This window comes from Nannobrachium achirus (genome assembly GCF_963921795.1).
Source record: "Nannobrachium achirus genome assembly, chromosome: 13".
Taxonomy (NCBI): Eukaryota; Metazoa; Chordata; class Actinopteri; order Myctophiformes; family Myctophidae; genus Nannobrachium; species Nannobrachium achirus.
The window spans coordinates 35,728,502-35,751,001 of NC_137833.1; the positions used below are offsets into that span (position 1 = coordinate 35,728,502).

A 22,500-nucleotide genomic window follows, 5' to 3' on the forward strand; every position below is an offset into this window, starting at 1 on the left:
TTTATTTCTCCCTATCACAAGCAAAAACTGTATTATATGTTAACTCAGTCAGGGCCGGTCGACTTTTAGATCGACTATCTCACTATGGAGTTCCCTGCCAAGCGACTTTAATCGACTTTTATATAAAAGCATTGTTTAAGCTTTTAATTTGGGTTAATAGACGGAGCGGAACGGTTAGCTTACCTTCGGCTAGTATAAAGACGTAAACCGTGAAAAAAAAGGATACGATTATGACGTCACCTTTAAGCCATAGCTTCCTGTTTACGTAGGCCTCTGCTAGCCGCTAGGCTCAATGCAAACCATCCGACCCTCACGCAGCTTCACTAGGTCGGATTTTGATTCGGAAACTTTCTGTGTGGCATCTGTATACGTTCCGGTGCCCATACTGATGGTGGTTTTAGACGATCAAGCACGAATTGAACAGTATTGAGCTCAGATGGCGGCCCGCGGGTCTCCCATTCATGTCAATGGGGATCGACGTCATCGTCCCATCCTTGAATGTTGTGAACCTTGGTTTTAACATGGGTTAACATGGGGGCTTCCACAGTCTATGGTCTATGGCTCGCTCTAGTGGTCATTTTGTGGTATGGTATATCAACGTGGCTTGGTAAATTGATGTGATTATGATGATTAAATATAGCTATTTCCTGGCGTTATAAGCGCACATTCATATTTAAATTTGGCTGGCAATGGGTTTAACATAAAGAAAAAATATTAGGCCCCTTCAAATTGTGTACAGGGTCTTACTTATAGAAGTGTGTGTGTGTGTGTGTGTGTGTGTGTGTGTGTGTGTGTGTGTGTGTGTGTGTGTGTGTGTGTGTGTGTGTGTGTGTGTGTGTGTGTGTGTGCGTGCGTGCGTGCGTGCGTGCGTGTGCGTGCGTGTGTGCGTGCAGGAACCATGGGATGAACAGCACACCCCGGCACTATTCTCTGGTTTCTGTGGCCTCCTGGTGGTCTTCTCCTACCACCTCAGTCGACAGAGCAGTGACCCCTCAGTACTTCTGTAAGTCTGCCAAGCCGTGTGTCCTGCTGCTACGCTGTCCAAATGACCATTTTTGTTTGTAAGTGGAGTGGAGAACTGCATGGTAAAAGCTAGAGGATCTGATGGCACACATTGAGGAAAGCACAAGGCTTATACAGCATCTGGAGATATTTAGAGACCAGGGTTCAATTTGTGTTTTTTATTTGTCTTATCTACTTAGTCCCTATTGTATATACCGTACTTCTTTGTATGACGAATAGTGAAAATAGATGATCTACAAACACATAATGCGATGGGATGCTTTGTGAGCAGGTAGATCAGCTTTTTTTTTGGGGGGGGGGGTGGGACAAATTATGACACAGTTTGCCCAAAATAGGGCCACTAAGGTTGATGTGCCATACTTGTATACATACTTTTTGAGCGGTGCTTCTGGAAGGCGCTAAGCTCCTACATCTGGCTTTGTCCGTTTATACGCCCCGCGCCACATCGGCCAAGCTTTGTGTGGCGTGAAGCTTGGCCAACATCTTTGCATAAAGAGCTCAAAGTTTGCTCTATGCCCAGGGTCACATTGGCCAAGCTTCGCATCCCGCATCTGGCCAACACATCATCTCAAAAAATGTACCACTCAATTCACACTGGGTGTGATTTCTTTGATTATTCTTATTTCTGATATTATAATGAAATATCAAACAGTCAGACAGACATTGTGTTCAGTCTTACCAGAAACAGAGGCATGGATCCCACCGGCCAAAACTAGTGAAAATAGCAGATCTACAAGCACACACTGCCTCACGGTGTGAGGTGTTGTGTGCTTGTAGATCAGCTATTTTCACTAGTTTAAATCATTTTTTGAAATAATAAATACAACACAAACGGTTTTGGACATAAGGTTTCCTCCCGACAACAACGTTGTGCCCATTCCTATCCAGGTCCCTGATCAAGTCCAAGGTAATGCCAACGCTGGTGGAGAATGAGGAAGAGGACGAGGAAGAGGATGCCATCAAAGACCCTCTGCCGGAGAAGCTCCAAAACTCTATGGTAGTGCCTGGTTGAACATGAAAATGTTACGCCCTGATTTATACTTGGTTGCAAGCGGTCGTGTTGCACCAGGGGTGTCGCACCAAATTCTGGGCCCTGGGTACAAGGATTCACTGCAGGCCCTCATGAATGTTCTTCATAAGGGGAGCTGCTATTTTCTTTAAATCGTGATTTTTTGTCTTTTTTTTTCTATGACAGTGGTGCTCAAACTTTTTCATGTCAATGATTTTTGGCCAAGGTCCCCCGCTTCAAAATATTTCGTTTCAGGGACCCCCCCAGAAACAAAATTTAAGTTACAAATGTTCGCTTAACTCTTTCCCAGTCTCCGCTAAAATGGCTTGTCCTCAGATTAGCCGGGAATTTTTATTATTGTATTATGATCTAGAGTGCATTCATTCATTCAGGCCATCGGCACATCTTCACATCCCACGTGTCTCTTTTTGTTTTGTTTTCGTCGGTTAATGTTTACTTACCAGCGAAGATTCTAGCTCCCCATTGGAATATAGTGGCGATTTGGCGGAGCCTTCTCCCCCCCCGGGAAGCTTCGCGTGCGCGTTTCGTGCACGTCAATGTGGTCACAATCAATGATCTCGGTATGTACCGTAACTCCAAGCATTTTCGTTTCAATCGGCTCCGTCAATGTTGCTAAGCTAGTGGCTGCTGTGTACACAGTAAGTCAATGAGAAAAAAACACCCATCCCCCTCTGGGCCCTCCCCCCTCCTCCTTGCACGCAGATGGGGTGTGCCGATATGTTGGGTAAGCCGATCTGGTGATAAAAAAGGTGTGCCGATATTTTTTTTTTTATCATTTTTTTTTTTTTTTCGTTTTTAATCACCTAGTGCGTATATGTGCGACCAGGCTGGGCCAGTCTTGCGCAATAATGCGTATATGTGCGTTCAGGCTGAGAAAGAGTTAAAAAAGACATTTGCACACATTTTCACAACTTTTCAAAAATAGCAGATCTACAAGCTTGCAGCACGGCACTCGTGAGCTTGTAGATATGCTCAATAGCTAAAGTATAAAATAATTAACCTTGGGCCTCCACCTTGGGCCCTAGTAACTCAGTCCCACTCCCCCCCCCCCCCCCCCCCCCCCCTTGTGACCCCGCCAAAAAGAGACGAACTAATAATCAGATAATCATATTTATGAGTTGTTCTGATTATCTTTTTCTCTTGTGACCCGCAGAAGGAGATTTTGCTGTCGGACGTGGTCGTGTGTTCTGTCGCCTACATCTTAACCTTTGCCATAACCGCCAGCACGGTCTTCTTGTCTCTCAAGGTGAGACTTGCTCACGTACAGTATTCACTACATGTCCTGAGTGTTCATTTATCAAGCTTGTAGATCAGCTATTTTTGCTATTTTTATGACCTTCTCTGACTTTTAAGTTTAAATTTACCTATGAAGGTGGATTCTGCTTTTCAATGGGAATGGAGTGGTTTCTTTATATTTGCGAGTTTCTGCCAAAATACGCTTCATTCTCCATAAAGATTAGAAAGGAAAAGCAGGGAAAGAAACCTGAAAAAATGCTACTGTCAAGTAGCTAATCTCCGACACCATTGGCGTGATCAACGTGAAACTGTGCAAGCACACTCCCTGGATGACAGAGCAGAACCTTTTTCACACCGGCCTGTTATAGCGCCACCATGAGTTTTGTGAAACATTTTTTTTTGTTACTACTCCTACAGATCTTGTCCAAACCTCACACAAATCGGTGTACATTATCTCTGTAGTACATTTTTCATATTCCATTTCGATTGACTAGGATTGGCTTACAAAGTTTGTGGGGGTGGCCCGTTTTGCACAAAATGCCACACATTACGAATGCAGTGCCCAGTAGTAGTTTTTTACTGTGTAACTTTTTGAAAGTGACATGATCATTTAATAATCTGTGTTATTAAAGTCCTGACTCTTTCTCCAGCCATTTGTCACCATCGTGTTGTATGCGCTGGCGGGGACGGTGGGCTTCGTGACCCATTACCTGATCCCTCAGCTCAGGAAGCACCACCCCTGGCTGTGGATCTCCCACCCTGTCCTCAAGACCAAAGAGTACCACCAGTTTGAGCCTAGAGGTAAGCCACTGATCCACACTCATACATGTCTTGAGGTATTAAAAAGTCCTTAAATTGTCACTTTAGAAATGTGCCCTCTATACACTTAAACTGTGTGTTGGTTTGTTTACAGTTGAGTGAGAAGATAATGTTGACACCCCCAAAATAATTTGGCGACCCCTGTTGAGAACCACTGTTCTAAAAAGCTGTCATTCTGATATGCATGGTTGACTTTAATGTGTCCAGAGGATGCAGTGTTGATGTGGTTTGAGCGGCTGTACGTGGGACTGCTGTGTTTCGAGAAGTACGTCGTCTACCCTGCCATCGTCCTCAGCGCGCTCACCAACGATGGCTTCGCCCTCAGTCACCGCAAGAGGCTGGGAATCCAGTGAGTGGACAAGCACATCCAAGCATACGCACGCATACACGTGTGTATCTTTTAACTCGTTTTTGTTTGTTTTGTAGTTACGTATATGCTTTATTCCTTAGATAGGATAGTTTAGAGAAACAGGAAACCAAGGGCAAAGAGAGGAGAGACATGCAAGACAAGACCAGTTAGATTCAAACTCAGATTGTATATAAACAGACACAAATAACAGGACACAAGTGAACATGATGGACAATTAACACATGATTGCAGAGGACTAACTGGACACAGGCGAATAGTGAAAACAGACACATTGTGAGCTACCGGTAGTAGGTGTGCTATTTTCTGCTATTTATAAAAACTAGAGGTTCTGGTTGCTACGCGACCCTCACATCTACGTTGCACCGCCAATCCGACTCATATGCCCGTATTTGGAGATTCTCTGTATCTGTAAATGCTTGACCCTTTTAAGCCTCATATATGGAGCTGATCATTTTTAGCCTGACGACATGATGATGACACATTGTGGCTACACAACACACTCCATATTTGGGCGTTTCGAAACGGGTCCCCATCCGGAATCAATGGGGGTAAATTTACTCGAATCAAATTTTTGTCTTAGGAATGTGACAAAAACTAAAAATATTATTGAACTCTACTCTCCATGGTGTGACTAATCAATAGAAAAAAATCATTTTGGGGGTGAACTAATCCTTTAAAATCCGTTGTCCCCACCCACCACCCTGCAGCTGTGACGTGCTCCTGACCACGGTGGCCGGCATGAAGCTGCTGCGCTCGTCCTTCTGCGACCCCACCATGCACTTCCTCACCCTCCTCTTCACGCTGGTCTTCTTCCACTTCGACTGTCCACACGCCTCCGAGAGCTTCCTGCTCGACTTCTTCCTCATGTCCATTGTCTTCCACAAGGTGATGATGATGATGATGATGATGATGATGATGATGATGATTGTGATGATGATGATGATTGTAATGCAGTGGCGTCAGTTCAGCAAAAGCTAAGGTATGGCAACATGACTGGAGTCTTGCACACGCGCGAAGGCGCACGTGCAAGACACCAGTCATGTTGCCATACCGGATGGCAACGTCCGAATATTGTACTTTTTGAATATTGTTCTACGTCCAAATATTGTACTTTTACTCCACTACATTTATTTGAAAACTTTAGTTACCAGTGACTTTGTAGATTGATTATTATTACAAAACATACATTAACCACTGAAAATAGCTGGTCTACAAGCTCACAATGTGTCGCGATGCAACGCATTGTGAGCTTGTAGATCTGCTATTTTCAAAATATTTTGATACATTTGCAAACTTGAAATGGGACATATTGCATAAAGAGTACTTTTACTTTTGGTACTTTAAGTACATTTTGATGCCAATACAATATGGTGGTGGTGGTGGAGATTGCAGTGATGATAATGGACATTTCAATGACGTGTGTGTGTGTGTGTGTGTGTGTGTGTGTGTGTGTGTGTGTGTGTGTGTGTGTGTGTGTGTGTGTGTGTGTGAGAGAGAGAGAGAAAGTAGAGACAGATGAATACACAGAGAGAATTACTTAGACACACAATCAGGCAGATACATGGGCACACAAAGAGACAACACTACTACAAGGTCAGAACCTTGCAACATGGCACGTACTCACAGACAAAGACGTCACATGCGCACACATTAATACACATAAAAAGGGCACGCGCGCACGCACGCACGCACACACACACACACACACACACACACACACACACACACACACACACACACACACACTCACACATACACACGCACACTCACACACGCACACACGCACACAGACACACCAGCCGAAGCAGAAAGTGTTGCGTGGAATATGTCCTGGGGCATTTGGCAGTTTTCTCATCTCATCGCTGCTTAATCTCCGAAGCACATGACACACACACACACACACAAACACGTACACACACACACACGCACGCACACACACACACACACACACACACACACACACACACACACACACACACACACACACACACACACGTACGCAGACTACGCACACACATGCACTCTCACACACACACACACACACACACGCAAGCACACGCGCACACACACACACACACACACACACACACACACACACACACACACACACACACACACACACCTACACACACACACACACACACACACACACACACACACACACACACACACACACACCATGCGCTTTTCCTAGAATGGATAACAGGATGTGGATATTTTCGGCATCTGTGACATTTTAGATTTTTACGTTGGCTATTCAAAAATAGCAGATATACCGGTACAAGCTCACAGCGCATCACGCATCACGTGCCATCCTGCGAGTTTATACATCTGCTATTTGAGAACATTTTTGTTTTGGCATTTGTAGAATTGGCCTCAGGCCAGTGAGTTCAAATCAAATCCAGGTTCGATAAGCTGCATTGTCCTACAGTAGTGTCAGCTAAACATTGACATTGTTTCTAAATGTTACCAAGTGTCAAATACTAAACGTTCGCTTTTTAATGTAAAGGGTCATGGTAATTTGTTGTATTACATCACGTACAAGGCAGTGGCGAACTATGATAACTTAATTGTTGCTGACAACCAGTGAGCCAGTGAGCTTGCTGTTATCCAGACTTAGGGGTGGGCGATATGGTGATAATTATCGTTGAGACGATACAATGTCTCCACGATATGCCTTTTTAGACGTATCGTATATATATCGTGATACAATTGAGGGAACCTTGTAAAAAATCCTGTTAATACAGAGGTTCATTGCAGAATTCAATTTAAACCTGCATTTTGGTTTCTAAATCAGAAGTTCTCAAACTTTAACCCATTTGTAGCCGATCCCGAGAATACTCGTGAAAAATACTCGAGTATTTAGAGTGCCGATCCCGAGAATACTCGCGAAATATACTGTATAGTAAAGCTGGCAAGCTTACCGTACGGTCCGTTGGAGAGTCCTGGCACGGATGGACTCGCCGATTCATCATCATCGCGCATCCACGTGCACACAATAGTGATTCCTTAAAATGGAAGCCGACGGTCTATCTTATCTTTAATGTCCATTTTCTCCAAAAAACACTTTTGAAGCCAAGGATGGCATTGGATTCTCGCTAAAATAGCACAAGCTGAAAGGCAACGATCCGCCATTACTGCACCCACATGGGACGATGATCACTTCCCGTCGTCAAGTAAATGACGTCAAGAAGGAATTGTTTGCGCAATCGACTTCTAGCCGCGGACGGAGCCCGCGAGAGGCAGCCTGTACATTTTAACCCGTTCATGTCTGGAGCACAAAATGAGTTAAAATGTCAAGGTCTCCACTTAACTCTGACAGTATACAAATAAAACCAAATGGATCCGTAAGGGTCCATTTGGTTTCATTTGTATACTGTCAGAGTTACATACTTGTAAAGTTCAATTTAGACCTCCCAAAAGGAACCCAGAGAGTCTAGTTTTTGTCGAGTAACTTGAAAAATAACCATAAAAACCAACGTGAAAAAGAATTGTGATAAAATCGTGTATCGTGATGCAGCTTCTGAAAATATCGTGATATTGTATTTTTCCATATCGCACACCCCTATCCAGACTATGACAGTAGTCTTGGCTGTTGCACGAAACCCTTCATTTCTGCTGTCTGACCTTGACTCTGGGGGCTCCTACACACTGGCCAAATATTTGAACAACTTATTTGGATGAGGAACTGAAACCAGATACAAGACCACAACATGAGTTTACATCCTCATAAACAAGAGGCCGCTAGCACTAATTCTCGACCCCAGGGCCGGGGGTCCCCAAATTATTTTGGGGGGTCCCCAGATGATTAACTTAATATGCAAAGTTGTTTTCTCACTCAACAGTAAACAAACCAACATAAGGTTTAAGTGTATAGAGGGTATATGGACATTTCAAGTGACTTTTTAATACCTATTAGAGGCAGAAATTTTGAAAATAGCCGATCTACATGCTCACAACGCCTCGCAACGCGAGGCATTGTGACCATGTAGATCTGCTATTTTCACAATAGAACCGTGTTACACAAAATGTAATGCCTCAACTCTTAGTGCTCGTCAGGGTGGGGGGGCCCAGTTAAAATATGATTATTTTGGGGGTTGCGGCCTGAAAAGGTTGAGAACCACTGTCTTAGAGCACTAATCCTCAACTTGGGGGGCCGGGGCCCACTGGTGTGGTGGTCCGCGAGGGTATTGCAAATGGGCCCCCAAATAATTGGCAAAACACCATTTTATTTCATGATAATATGCCTGATGAAGGTCAGAGAAAACGGAACGTTTTGGGCTGTGAACACTTTAAAGATTTTCAAGTCTTTCCCTGACCCAGAAAGTGTTGAGAACCACTGACTTAGAGGAGCGTGCTACTGTCCTGTATGTTATGCGGCAGACGTGTTTCATAGATAGGACTGATGGTGTTCTATCTCTCTGTCATGTTCAGATGCGTGAGCTGCTGCTGAAGCTCCATTTCATCCTGGTATACATCGCCCCCTGGCAGATCGCCTGGGGCAGTGCTTTCCACGCCTTTGCGCAGCCCTTCGCTGTGCCTCGTATCCTTCACTAAACATCTTTGTTGTGTATGTGTGTAGGCCTGTCACAATTATTACATAATAATCGTTTTATCGCAATTATTTGACATAATCGCAAATATGTTGTCATAATCGTAAAAAAAATGCGGAAATAGCAGATCTACAAGCTCACAGCGCGTTGTGATGCGACGTGTTGTGACGTGTTGCGAGCTTGTAGATCGTCTATTTCCACTATCAATGTTCTTTTCAAAGTAGAAAGTTGTCAAATATGTCAGTAATTTCTTTGTATATTTAGGTTGTGTGTCATGTCTGCCATGTGCAACTTCCAAGCCTAAAAGCCAAACAGAAATGTAATTTTCAACGACAAAAACACTATTAAATCGTTAATAGCAATTATTCGAGTGACAATTAATCGTCATGTAAAATGTCATAATCGTGACAGCCCTGTGTGTGTGTGTGTGTGTGTGTGTGTGTGTGTGTGTGTGTGTGTGTGTGTGTGTGTGTGTGTGTGTGTGTGTGTGTGTGCGCGCGCGCACACAGGCATGTGAGCATCAGTAATCTGTTTGCTTTCCTTGATGGCCACGTGTGTGCCCAGACTCGGCCATGTTGCTGCTGCAGACGCTGGTGACCACAGTGTTCTACACCCCGCTGGCTCCCTTCCTGGGCAGCGCCATCTTCATCTCCTCCTACCCACGACCCGTCAAGTTCTGGGAGCGCAACTATAAGTAAGGGCCTGTCAGAGGTAGGGAGAGGGCCTCAGAAGACCAGACAGCTAAAGAAAACCGAAAGATTGGGGAGGATGAGAGAGGGGGGAGGTGTTGATACCTGGAGAGAGAATTCCCTATAGCAGGGGGTCCGGGACCCCTAGGGGGTCCTCAGAGTTACTACAGGGGGTCCTCCAAATCTTTTTGTGATAGAAGCTTTTTTTCTCCATTTCTATTATATTAACCACTTGAACTCTAAAATAGCCGATCTACAAGCTCACACATTCTTGGCAAAGAGGCTTTGTGTAGAGGGGGAAAAGAGCATAGCAAGTACAGAGTGAAAGGTCAAGTTTATTAAGAATTGATGGTTCAAGTGGTTACCGGTAAATATCTGAAAACACAAATTTACATGAACCCAAAAATACACGATGATTGTGCTGTCAAATGATGAAACTATATGTTGTCCGTGGGGGTCCCTGCTTCATCTCTCTCTTGACTAAGGGGTCCTTGGCCTGAAAACATTGAAGACCCCTGCTCTATAGTGCAAGAGATGGTTAAATAAATAGATACAGACAGAGGGAGGGAGAATGACGAGAGGATACATAGGTAGCTCCAGAGATCGCCATAAAAGATACATTTCCCACAATCGAGTCTTGTCTGGTGTCTGATCCTTTAAGTGACGAGCTGGGGCGAAAAACACACACATACAAGTCTCTCTCCCAACGGCAACCCATTCCCTCTGTCTTTTATTTATTGATGGAAAACACTGGTTTTACTTGAGCAGAAATAGAAAGCACTCCAGAAATACACCAGAGTGCTCCGTCGCTACAAGAATGTTCAATCACTCTGAGTTGACATTCACTGCAGTAGAATATGCCTGTGTTTTGCATTAGAGCTGTGTGATACAAATGTAAAGTAGCTTCCTTAAAGTACGGCCATGTCTTTATTTACTGCAGGGGTCTTCAATGTTTTCAGGCCAAGGACCCCTTATATGAGTTGAGAGAGAGATGAAGCAGGGACCCCCAGAACCTTTTCGTAGATCCCGTATAGTTTCATTGTTTGACAGCACAATCATCAGTGTATTTTGGATTCATGTCAATTTGTGTGTTCAGATATTTAACCACTTGAACCGTCAATATATAATAAACTTGACCTTTCACTCTGTAATTTGTCTGCTCTTTTTCCTCTCTACACCAAAAATATGCCGAAAATAGCTGATCTACAAGCTCACAGCGAGTGAGCTTGTAGATCTGCTATTTTTGGTCAAAGTTTAATAGGGTTCAAGTGGTTAATATAAAAAAGGAGAAAAATGTTTCTATTACACAAAGATTTGGAGGACCCCCTATAGTAACACCCCGGACCCCCTGTTGAAGACCCTTGATTTACTGCGTTCTCCTGAATGACATAGCCTGAAGGGGAAGGATGCAACAGAAATATGTCTCTGCTCTAGTAGTAACATGAACCACAAGATCACATCACCTCCTCGGGATTCAAAACCACCAACTGGTGTCTCTGGGAGATATTTTATTCCGTACGCTACTCTAGTGGCATGGCACTATGTCAAACCTCAGCAGTAGTATCTGAGCACCGCCAACAACAGCAGAGACAACAGAGAAAACAGCACCATCACCAGCTACCGATTAGCACGCTTTTTAATTCAGTTTCTCAGTCCCAAGATATCTGGTTTCAGGTCCGTTTCAGGTAGGGGTAGTGCTGACTTTGGGTTGAAAGGGTTGGTGTTGTGACTCGGAGAATGCTGAGTGAGATTCTCATCTACCATTTTGCGAGGCGTTGTGCGCTTGTAGATCAGCTTTTTTTCACAACTTTTGTGCGATGGCCTTGTGTGATGAAGCAGTGCTTTACTTTGCAAAGAAAATTACAAATTTGAAACTTGGAGATACAAGGTTTCTGCCCGACAGTGACGATATACTCTGTATTATATTACACAGTACCGACCTGGAGCAGACCTGTAGCTTTGGATAGGGGATCATGCTTCCATCCGGACCTGGCTCTGATCCAGGTCTTTGAGTTTCGAGGGTCTTCTCTTTAAAGGAGTCATCCAGACCAAAACACATATAGGGTTAAATCTGTCTTTTATCATACCCCTTTATACCTGCTTTAGTCGATTTTTTTCATAGCTGCCCCTGTTGCTAGATTTCGGCTGCCCCTGTTGCTAGATTTTGCGGGCCCTCTCATAACTAACAGAGTAGATAGACTTTATACTAGTGCGGTTATTTCTTCAGCTTCAAAGTTAGTATTTTTTTATTGGATTGTGTTTACACAACGTCCTGAGACCAACCAAACCGCTGTTTTGACCTCACAGGCACCCTTACTTGTCAAACGGCTTCTGCTCTGCACCAGAGCAGGGAGAGGAGAGGCTAGAAAGGGAGGGGAGGGAGGGGGGGCAGCTATGAAAAAAATGGAATAAAGCAGGTATAAAGGGGTATGATAAAAGACAGATTTAACCCTATATGTGTTTTGGTCTGGATGACTCCTTTAAATGTACCCTTCATGTACCTGTCTCTCTGCAGCACCAAGCGTATTGACAACTCTAACAGCAGGCTGGTGTCCCAGGTGGATAAGGAGACAGGTGAGATAACTACAGTACTTTTGCATGACACTCTTGCAAGATGAAGTAGGAATTATTGAATGAATTGTTCCCTGTCAACATCAACACAGGCTTTGTTGTTCTTTACTGAATGTTTACTTGACTTAAGCCCCATTTCCACTGTAGGGCCGACCCAGAACTAGAACCAGAACTTTCCAGAACCAAGAACTTTCAAGAACCTGTGAAGCTCCGGGACCAAGTTCAGCTTACGTTTCCATATAACCAGAATTAACCGAGAATGTCCCAAAAAAAGACCAACCGCGCTGCTGGCCCCTTCCATAGGTTCCCAGAACTAAAGTTTAGTTCTACCTCAGGAGCAGGACCTAAAAAATATTCCAGGAACCTTGTCTGGAACCGGCCGTACGCAATGGAAACAAAACCAGAACCCAAAAAATTGTTTCAGGTTCCTGAAAGTTCTGGTTCCACCTTGCAGTGGAAAAGGGTCTTTAAGGGACTTTGTCCTTCCTATAAACACTGACCCATCATCCTACCTTCCGTACATCCATCCTTTCCGCTGTAAATCTCATGGATTAAAGTTCTCAGTCGCATGTCATGCTTCGAAAATAGCCAATCTACACGGCACTGGAACGTGTCGCGCTGTGACGTGTTGTGGATCTGCTATGTTCGGTTATAGAATACGTACATGTGCAGAAGCATATAAAAAAAAAAACTAATGGTCTTGGATATTTCAACAAAGCAAAGCGTCGATCTGTTTCAGCACATGAGATTTTATTTCTCTTTATTCCATGTGTCCAGGGGTGTTGCACCAAATTCTGGGCCCTGGGTACAAGGATTCACTGCTTCACTATTTGTGTGCTTTAACTATTGAAAAATCGTTTGAATATTTCAATGTTTCTCTGTCAGTGGTGCTCAAACCTTTTCATATGAAGGACCCCCAATATGATATGTATTTGGCCACGGACCCCCATCTCAAAATATTTAGTTCCAGGGACCCCCCCCCCCCCCCCAGAAGCAACATTTTAGTTACAAATGTTCGCTCAAAAAATACATATATTCAAAGATTTGCACACATTTTCACGACTTTAAAAAAAAATAGCAGATCTACAAGCTCTTGTATATCTGCTATTTTTCAATCGAACTCTCCCCCCCCCCATTGTGACGCCCCTGCGTGTGTCCTGCTCTTCCAGGCTGTGACGACAACAACCTCAACTCCATCTTCTATGAGTACCTTACCCGCTCGCTGCAGCACTCGCTGTGTGGGGACCTGCAGCTGGGCCGCTGGGGCAACTACAGCGCCGGAGACTGTTTCATCCTGGCTTCTGACTACCTCAATGCCCTGGTCCACCTCATAGAGATCGGCAACGGCCTGGTCACCTTCCAGCTGAGGGGGCTGGAGTTCAGAGGTATGCGCTGTGCCTGGACAGGAGTTCATACAGTGATACTGGTAGTGGGTTTTTTGAGCGGTGGTCACAACGCTCCTATACGTGGCCGTGTGTGTGGGTCTGTCTGTCTGTCTGTCTGTTTGTCTGTTTGTCTGTCTGTCTGTCTGTCTGTCTCCGGGTATGTAGCCTGCAGTAACCTTTTCTGACCACACAGGGGGCGCTGTTGTTCAGGATAGGCCAGGCATAGGCCAGGCACACTCACACACAAACACACACAGGGGGCACACACACACACACACACACACACACACACACACACACACACACACACACACACACACACACACACACACACACACACACACACACACACACACACACACACACACACACCACCGCTCAGTTCACACGAGTGTGATTTTTTAAATGTAGGAACTGGAGTTTTGAGGGTTTTTTTTATATGGGGTTATTGTTATGACGAATAGACTTTTTAAGAGACATAAAGGCTCTATTTTGATTGTCTTAAGTACCAGCTCTTATGCCCTAACTGTCCATACTGTCTCCGACCACCGAACCTTTCGTCTGAAAAGTCCGGTTCATCTTAAAAATGACTTCACTCGCATCTTCTGAAAAGCATTACCCGGAACTAGAGTTTGGAAAGCTGCACGTCGAAAAGTTGGAACTCTCCGACGAAAAGGACGGTGGTTGGAGACATATTCCCTGGTTCATTGCACACATGCACGCACACACATGCGCACACGCATGCGCACACGAGCACACACACACACACGCACGCACGCACGCACGCACGCACGCACGCACGCACACACACACACACACACACACACACACACACACACACACACACACACACACACAGACAAATCATTCCTTCCTTCCTTTCCTACCATCTCTCCTTATCTTTCTTCCTTCCATTTCATTCTCTCTGCCTACCTCCTCCATCGACTCTCTGGACCACTGTCCATCCGTTGGCGTCAGTTCAGAAAAGGCTAAGGTATGGCAATATGACTGGTGTCTTGCAAGACACCAGTCATGTTGCCATACCTTAGCAACAGGCATGATACATTTATTTTAAGAAGTACATTTAATTTTTTCCTCCATTTCTACGGTTTCTTGGGCTGGATATGGCTTGGTTCAAGTGCAGCTAAACTTGGCATGTTAGTAAACGTGCCACAATTAACAATAATGCATTGCACCTGTGCAGCTGACCTGCGGAACCTAGGAATACACCATCTTGTCAAGATGGGGAGAATACAAGTGTGGAGAATGCAATTATAATACCTTGTTAAAGTGACCATTCTGTGTCCGTCCGTCCGTCCGTCCCTCCCAGGTACTTACTGCCAGCAGCGGGAGGTGGAGGCCATCACGGAGGGCGTGGAGGAGGACGACGCGTGCTGCTGCTGCGAGCCGGGCCACCTGCCCCACGTGCTGTCGTGCAACGCCGCCTTCAACCTGCGCTGGCTGGCCTGGGAGGTGACGGCCACCAAGTACCTGCTGGAGGGCTACAGCATCAGCGAGAACAACGCCGCCACCATGCTGCAGGTGTACGACCTGCGCAAGCTGCTCATCACCTACTACCTGAAGGTACGGCCATCTATCTAGGGATGGGACGATATGAAAATTATTATTGTGACCAAAGAAATCTCGATTTACGATACTATGGCGATAATCAAAATATCCCCAACATCCGTTATCCTGGGGCGGGAACATTTGCCAAAAAATAGCAGATCTACCCTCTATAATTTTACCAATTATTTAGGGTTTACTGTAAATGGTACCGGATATGCAGCTCTGCAAATAAAAGGTGAATTGATCCCAGTGCAAGATGGAGGATAATTTCACGATAAATTTAAATCTCCACGATACGATTATCGTGAGTGTTTTTTTATCACGATAAACGATAATATCGTCCCATCCCTATAGCCATCACCAGGCAGAGAGAGGATGAGGAGGAGAGGAAGATTGTTATGTCTTGCTGATGAATTGACTACAATTGGACCGCAATGGAAACAAGCCCCTGGGGCTTTTTGTGTTCCTTTTAGCATAACTTTTGACTGTACTAATGAAGTATTCAATTATTCAATCAATCAATCAAAGGAGTGGGGAGGACACGCTAACTAACACATTGGTTCACAAAGTGGGGTCGGGGGACCCCCAGGGGTCATTGAGGAAGTTCTAGGGGGTCTCCAGCTAAATGATAGTTAGGAACCAAATGGACCCTTATGGGTCTGTAACTCAGAGAGAGAACAAATTGAACCAAATGGTTTAATTTGTACACTTGCAGAGTTAAATTAACATTGATTTTAGAATAAAAAATCGGGGTCCCAGAAATAGAAATGACATTAAATGGAGGTCCGTAGCCGAATGCATGTCAAACTCGGGGTCCCTGAAATGAAAATGGTTGAGAATCACTGCTGTAACCAAACAGCAATAGAAAAGAAAATATTCAAGTCAAAACTAAACAAGGCAGAAAAAAGAATACAAAGTGAAAAATGCAAGACAAGATTTCAAGATCTCCTTTGCAGTCTCAGTCTCCCATTCCTTAACCCTCCCTCTCTATTCTTTCCTCGTTGTCGGGTGTGAAAACCTTGTATGTCCAAAACCGTTTGTTTTGCATTCATCATTTTAAAAATGATTTAAACTAGTGAAAACAGCCGATCTACATGCACACAACGCCTCGCAGCGCAAGGCGTTGTGTGCTTGTAGATCTGCTGTTTTCACTACTTTTGTGCGACGGCCTAGTATGATGAAGCCGGGCTTTACTTTGGGAAGAACGTACACATTTGAAACTTGGAGATACGAGGTTTCCAGCCGACAACGACGTCTCGCTCTCTCCTCTCTCTTCCCTCCCTCCCTCCTGTCTTCAGAGTATCATCTACTACCTGGTCCAGTCTCCCAAGCTGACCAGCTGGCTGAAGGACGCGTCCATCCAGGAGGCCCTGCAGTCCTACACCAAGTGGCACCACATCGAGCGGGACCCGCAGGTCTTCAGCGTCAAGATCGACGAGGACTACGTGCACTGCCTGCAGGGCGTGACGCGCGCCAGCTTCTGCAACGTCTACCTGGAGTGGATCCAGTACTGCGCCGGCAAGATGGAGGCGGTACGCTACCGGCGCGAGAAAGTAAAAAAACATACATACACAGACAGGGATATCCAGAGTGTTACTTTGGGCCGGGAACGCGAAATCTGTGTCACTTTAGATTTGAACCACTTGAACCATTATTTTATGCTTTAACTGTTGAAGAATAGCAGATATACGAGCGTGTAGATCTGCTACTTTTTGAAACATCTATGAAATGTGTGCAAGTCTTTGAATATATTTTCCCCGATTCTCTAAATGTCTTCTTCTAAATCAGTGGTTCTCAAACCTTTTCAAGTCAAGGACCCCCAAAATGATATGTATTTGGCCACGGACCCCCATCTCAAAATATTTAGTCCAAGGGACCCCCAGAAGCAAAATTTTTAGTTACAAATGTTCGCTTTAAAAATAAATATATTCAAAGATTTGCAAAAAAATGTTCAGACTTTTCAAAAATAGCAGATCTACAAGCTCGCAGCGCGGCACTCGGTGCCATGCTGTGAGCTTGTATATCGGCTATTTTTCAATAGCTTAAGTATAAAATAATTCCAGGTCTTATGGGTTAAAGACAGGATGCCGTGATTCCGCCCCCAACCCCAAAACATGATCATCGGGTATTATTATCATACCAGGAGGATGATTGCTTTCAAACATTTTTACAGAAAGTGTTAAAATTATGTTTTTATGTGTCCACACCCACCACCCACCTGAAGTTAGCCACGCCCACAGCTGTTGTCGTATGATAATAAGGGGAGGGGATGATTTTAGTATGTGTATCACTAAAGCAAGCAGTGTATTTCGATTGAGCTTTCAGCTTTCAGGGTGAAACCAAAAATACTCAGGGAAGACATGAATGGGGTTTGGATTACGGCTAGCACACAGTACACACTGTGGGACTTTTCAGTCAAAGAAGTCACGTGTTGATTGAAAAACATTTTACATATGAATACACATACAAATATTGTATTTGATCTTGCCATTTAGGCTCTGCCACATATTATTCCCTTCTCAGCACAATATACTGTAAGACAACCTTTTAAAATCGAAAAATGGCTCATTGGCACCCAGGACCGTCGCAAAAAAGACGTCATTGGCATCCTATGAGTTAAGAGCGGGGAGGTATACGGTATGTCACAAGCAGCGGAGTCATGGTGGGTGCAAAGAAGCGCGTACTGTACCAATCTGCAGTGACAGCAAGACACCGCCAAATTGGTCTGGCTGCTTGACACGTCATATTTGCATAACCAACATACGTTAATGTCGTTAATGTGTTATTATGCTGTGTGTGTGTGTGTGTGTGCGTGTGTGTGTGTGTGTGTGTGTGTGTGTGTGTGTGTGTGTGTGTGTCCTTCAGCCAGTGGACAGTGATGAGGACTCTCCTCTGGTGACTTTGTCCTATGCTCTGTCTGTCCTGGGCAGGAGGTCCCTTGGTACCGCATCACACAACATGTCCAACAGGTAATGCTTCAGTCATGTGTACTGTATGCTTCCCAGTGGTGTGTGTTAGGGAGGGATACGATCATCTACCTGCGCCTGCTCATGTTGATACGCTACTGCAGTGGTTCTCAACCTTTTCATGCCGCGACCCCCAAAATAATCTTATTTTAATTTTAACGAGGGGTCCCGACCCACAGGTTGAAAACCACTGCGCTGCTGCATTTTCAATGCATGAAATGGTTTGTCGAGGGCTACGCTTGGCTATAATCAATTCTGCGGGTCACACTACATACTGTACCGGTATATAGCAAAACGCGGCAGAACACACCACTGATGCTCCCATTGTGCCATCACATGGACAGCGTCATGCACCAAGCCGAGCTGATCGACAAGCTCACAATAGGTCGCAGCGCGATGCATTGTGAGCTTGAAGATCGGCTATGTTTGGTGTGCATAACCGAGTATAAATCAAGACCTCTCTCCTCCGTCTTTCACACTGAGCTTCTCTGACAAGAGAAGCACATGAACATCACGTGAGGAAAGAATATAAACCAAAAAACCTTGGGTCATAATGCATTTTAGTTTCCATGGTTTTAAATATAAAATCACTTGTATAACTGAAACATAACAGTATTTCTACAGTGGAAAATCCATACAGACTTCTCAGTTACCTGCTGTTGTGCAGTTGACAGTTGCAGTTAGTAAGAATCACCAGAGGGGGGCAATAGTTGCTAATGCCAGTTAATCATTAGTCCACTCATTGATCTGAATGATTCAAGTGTCTTTTGTCATTTTCTGATTCATAACCTGAAGTACATTACACTTAGATCAATTCGCTGTCTCTGAACTCTCATCTCTTTTTCTCCAAAGTCTGGAGTCATTCCTGTATGGCTTCAACACCCTGTTCAAAGGGGACTTCCGCATTGCCACCAAAGATGAGTGGGTGTTTGCAGACATGGATCTCCTACAGAAGGTGGTGGCTCCTGGGGTTAGAATGAGCCTCAAGCTGCACCAGGTAAACACCTTGTTGTCACATGGCCAAAGGACAAAATCGCAACTCCCTGCAACCAGGGGCGTCACAATGGGGGGGAAAGTGGGACTGAGTTACTTGGGCCCAAGGTGGAGGGGCCTGGAATTATTTTATATACTTTAGCTATTGAAAAATAGCAGATATACAAGCTCACAGCGCTGCACCGAGTGCCGCGCTGCACCGAGTGCCGCGCTGCCAGCTTGTAGATCTGCTATTTTTGAAAAATCATGAAAATGTGTGCAACTCTTTGAATAGGCTATATGTATTTTTTAAGCAAATATTTGTAACTCAAATTTTGCTTCTGAAGGGGTCCCTGGAACTAAATATTTCGAGATGGGGTCCGTGGCCAAATATATATAATTTTGGGGGTCCTTCACATGAAAATGTTTGAGCACCACTGCCATAGATCAGAGAACTGGACTGGACTGACCAGTTGCAAACTTGTTTGTTGCATTGGTGTGGACAGGCCTAAAAGTCCTGTTTCAGACAGCTCTGGGACCATAACAACTTAGGGAAACTTGCAAGGGATAAATGAAAGAGAAACAAATATATATATATAGTTTTATTTGACAAAGGATACATTATTAAATTAACCATAATTATTTCCAACAAAGATCTGTCCGAGAAACATCAAAACCTTTTGTACTTGGCACCTTAACTCATAGGAGGTCCACGACGTGCCAACGCGTCAAACTCTTTGATGTCTCCGTGTGCCGGGGGAAGTTTACTGTACGATACTACCCGAAAATAAACAGGACATACACCCGGTGTGTTAACAAGAGGCCTAACATTTCTTGAGCTGCTCCAGTGTTTTCTCTCCATTTTGCTGTGTTGTCCTGCTCCTGTGATGCACATGTTTGACCGAGGCGCAGTCAGTTGACTCCATTTCTTTTTTCCACCCTCTACACTCTCTCAACCTCTCAGGATCACTTCACGTGCCTGGAGGAAACAGAGGAGGCGTCCATCTTGTACGAGGCCATCAGTAACTACCGCAACAGCCTGGTCATCTGCCACGAGAGCGACCCGGCGTGGCGCAAGGCGGTGCTGTCCAGCCGCGACACGCTGCTCACCCTGCGGCACATGATAGACGACGGCTCGGACGAGTACAAGATCATCATGCTTTACAAACGACACCTCAGCTTCAAGGTCATCAAGGTATGGCGGAGGCGGCGGCACACACACACAAATTGGAGGTGGAGGTGGTGTGTGTGTGTTTGTGAATTGACGCGTGTTCGGTTTCTATGCACCACTATCTGGTACAAACCCAGACAACTGCAGGTCTGCTACAACTCTGTTCTTTTAAAACAAAGCTTAAAGGTCTTTGCACACTGCTGTTTTTTTTTCCTGGCTGAATATCGAAGAGAATTTCGGAGCCCGTAAATACGAAAATTGACCTCACTTTATGTCAATCACGCTTGCCCACTGCCACCTGTTTCGTATTTATTTTTGGACCAGGGGTGATTTTTCTTTTCTTTTTTTATGTGCCTGGGTAGCTCAGTCGGTAGAGCTCTCGCCTTTGTACCGCAAGGTCATGGGTTCGATTCCGGGCACCGCCAACTCAGCGTATGAGTAGCACGGCTTGGCAAGTCGTGCGGCAAGTACTGGGAGCTGATGGTAGGTGTGGTGCTCCACATCAGCAGTCCATCTCCCAGGGGCCTAGTGCATTGTAACGGGGACAGACTCACGCGTGTTACCGGCTGATACCGACAATAAGCCACTCCTGACCTACTTTCCGCAACTGTCGCCACTGGGTGCCTCTCTCTCGCACGCAGCAGTGTGCAACCAGCTTTAGACCTTATGTTTCCACGCTGCCTTTTACTGTGATTTTGCACTCTTAATGCCGTCTTAAAGGAGCTATAGTTTTCTTGAAAAACGGATGCTAAAATAAAAATAATGTTTTGAAAATATTTTATAAAAAAATATGCTTCATATATGTGTTTCTATTCAAAAATGTCCACAAAAAATGTAAAATAATGATAAAATAAGAATTTTGGCCTTTGTTTACATCCTAGTCTATTCTTTTATATGGATTGACAGGATGTAAACAAAGTGTCGGCCCGACAATGGCGAAAATGATTATTTCATCATTATTTTACACTTTTTGTGGACATTTTTAAACAGAAACACATATTTGAAGCATATTTTCTTATAAAATATTTTCGAACATTGTTTTTAATTTAGCATCCGTTTCTCAAGAAAAAGCTGTCTATAGCTCCTTTAATGTCTTAAATGTTTTGTGTAAAGCACTATGCATTGCTTTGTCATTGAAATGTGTTATAAACTGCTCTCATCCATCCTCATGCACTCCCCTCCCCTCTCCTGTGTGTAGATTAATAAGGAGTGTGTACGTGGGCTGTGGGCAGGCCAGCAGCAGGAGCTGGTGTTCCTGAGGAATCGGAACCCGGAGCGAGGCAGCATCCAGAACTCGAAGCAGGCACTGAGGAACATGGTCAACTCATCCTGCGACCAGCCGCTGGGATACCCCATGTACGTGACAGAGAGGAACATTCTAAAACAAAGGGTCTTCGACAGGGGGTCCGGGACCCCTAGGGTGTCCTCAGAGTTACTACAGGGGGTCCTCCAAATCTTTGTGTGATAGAAACTTTTTTTACTTTTCTATTTTTTTTAATTAACCACTTAAACCCAGCCCATATTCTGAGAACTTAAGCCAAAAATAGCCTATCTACAAGCTCACAAGTCACAACGCCTCGCAGCGCGAGGCGATGTGAGCTTGTAGATGGGCTATTTTCGGCAAAGAGGTTTGTTATAGAAGGGAAACAGACTAAGTACAGAGTGAAAGGTCAAGTTTATTAAATATTGACGGTTCAAGTGGTTAAATATCTGAAAACACAAATTGACATGAATCAAAAATACACTGATGATTGTGCTGTCAAACAATGAAACAATATGTAATCTATGAAAAGGTTGTGGGGGTCCCTGCGTCATCTCTCTCTCTACTAAGGGGTCCTTGGGCTGAAAACGTTGAAGATCCCTGTTCTAAAGGGCCCTGGGCATACAAAGTACACTGTAAACTCCCACTGGGGGACCTGGGGTTTGCGATGTGATCCCGAAAAAAAACACATGAAATGTACAGATTGCAGCCTTGACTCTGAAAATGTACAAATGTAATCCAGTGAAGTTAGGTTACATCCAGAGTCACAAATGGATACATTATAACACTGAGGATTTAAAAGTCTTGAACGTCTTCTGTCTTGTCATTGCAGGTATGTGTCGCCGTTGACCACATCATATGCTGGAACACACCGGACGCTAAGCA

The 22,500-nt window shown here is 44.5% G+C and overlaps 1 protein-coding gene across 1 annotated transcript in view; it reads left to right on the plus strand.

Annotated features, from left to right (window-relative positions):
• Positions 1 to 22,500, plus strand: part of pcnx2 (pecanex 2) — a gene marked incomplete at both ends in the record, with an annotated part of 53,434 nt that overhangs the window by 25,226 nt on the left and 5,708 nt on the right. The window contains 17 exons of the mRNA XM_080740693.1: positions 894 to 1,003; positions 1,912 to 2,020; positions 3,207 to 3,299; positions 3,940 to 4,090; positions 4,316 to 4,457; positions 5,186 to 5,363; positions 8,913 to 9,021; positions 9,596 to 9,725; positions 12,236 to 12,294; positions 13,461 to 13,676; positions 15,007 to 15,260; positions 16,544 to 16,777; positions 18,111 to 18,214; positions 19,064 to 19,208; positions 20,148 to 20,378; positions 21,553 to 21,710; positions 22,448 to 22,500. The exon at positions 22,448 to 22,500 is cut by the window's right edge and continues 64 nt beyond it. Coding sequence (XP_080596819.1) covers positions 894 to 1,003; positions 1,912 to 2,020; positions 3,207 to 3,299; positions 3,940 to 4,090; positions 4,316 to 4,457; positions 5,186 to 5,363; positions 8,913 to 9,021; positions 9,596 to 9,725; positions 12,236 to 12,294; positions 13,461 to 13,676; positions 15,007 to 15,260; positions 16,544 to 16,777; positions 18,111 to 18,214; positions 19,064 to 19,208; positions 20,148 to 20,378; positions 21,553 to 21,710; positions 22,448 to 22,500 — 2,476 coding nt within the window. The remainder of the gene's footprint in view (positions 1 to 893; positions 1,004 to 1,911; positions 2,021 to 3,206; positions 3,300 to 3,939; positions 4,091 to 4,315; positions 4,458 to 5,185; positions 5,364 to 8,912; positions 9,022 to 9,595; positions 9,726 to 12,235; positions 12,295 to 13,460; positions 13,677 to 15,006; positions 15,261 to 16,543; positions 16,778 to 18,110; positions 18,215 to 19,063; positions 19,209 to 20,147; positions 20,379 to 21,552; positions 21,711 to 22,447) is intronic.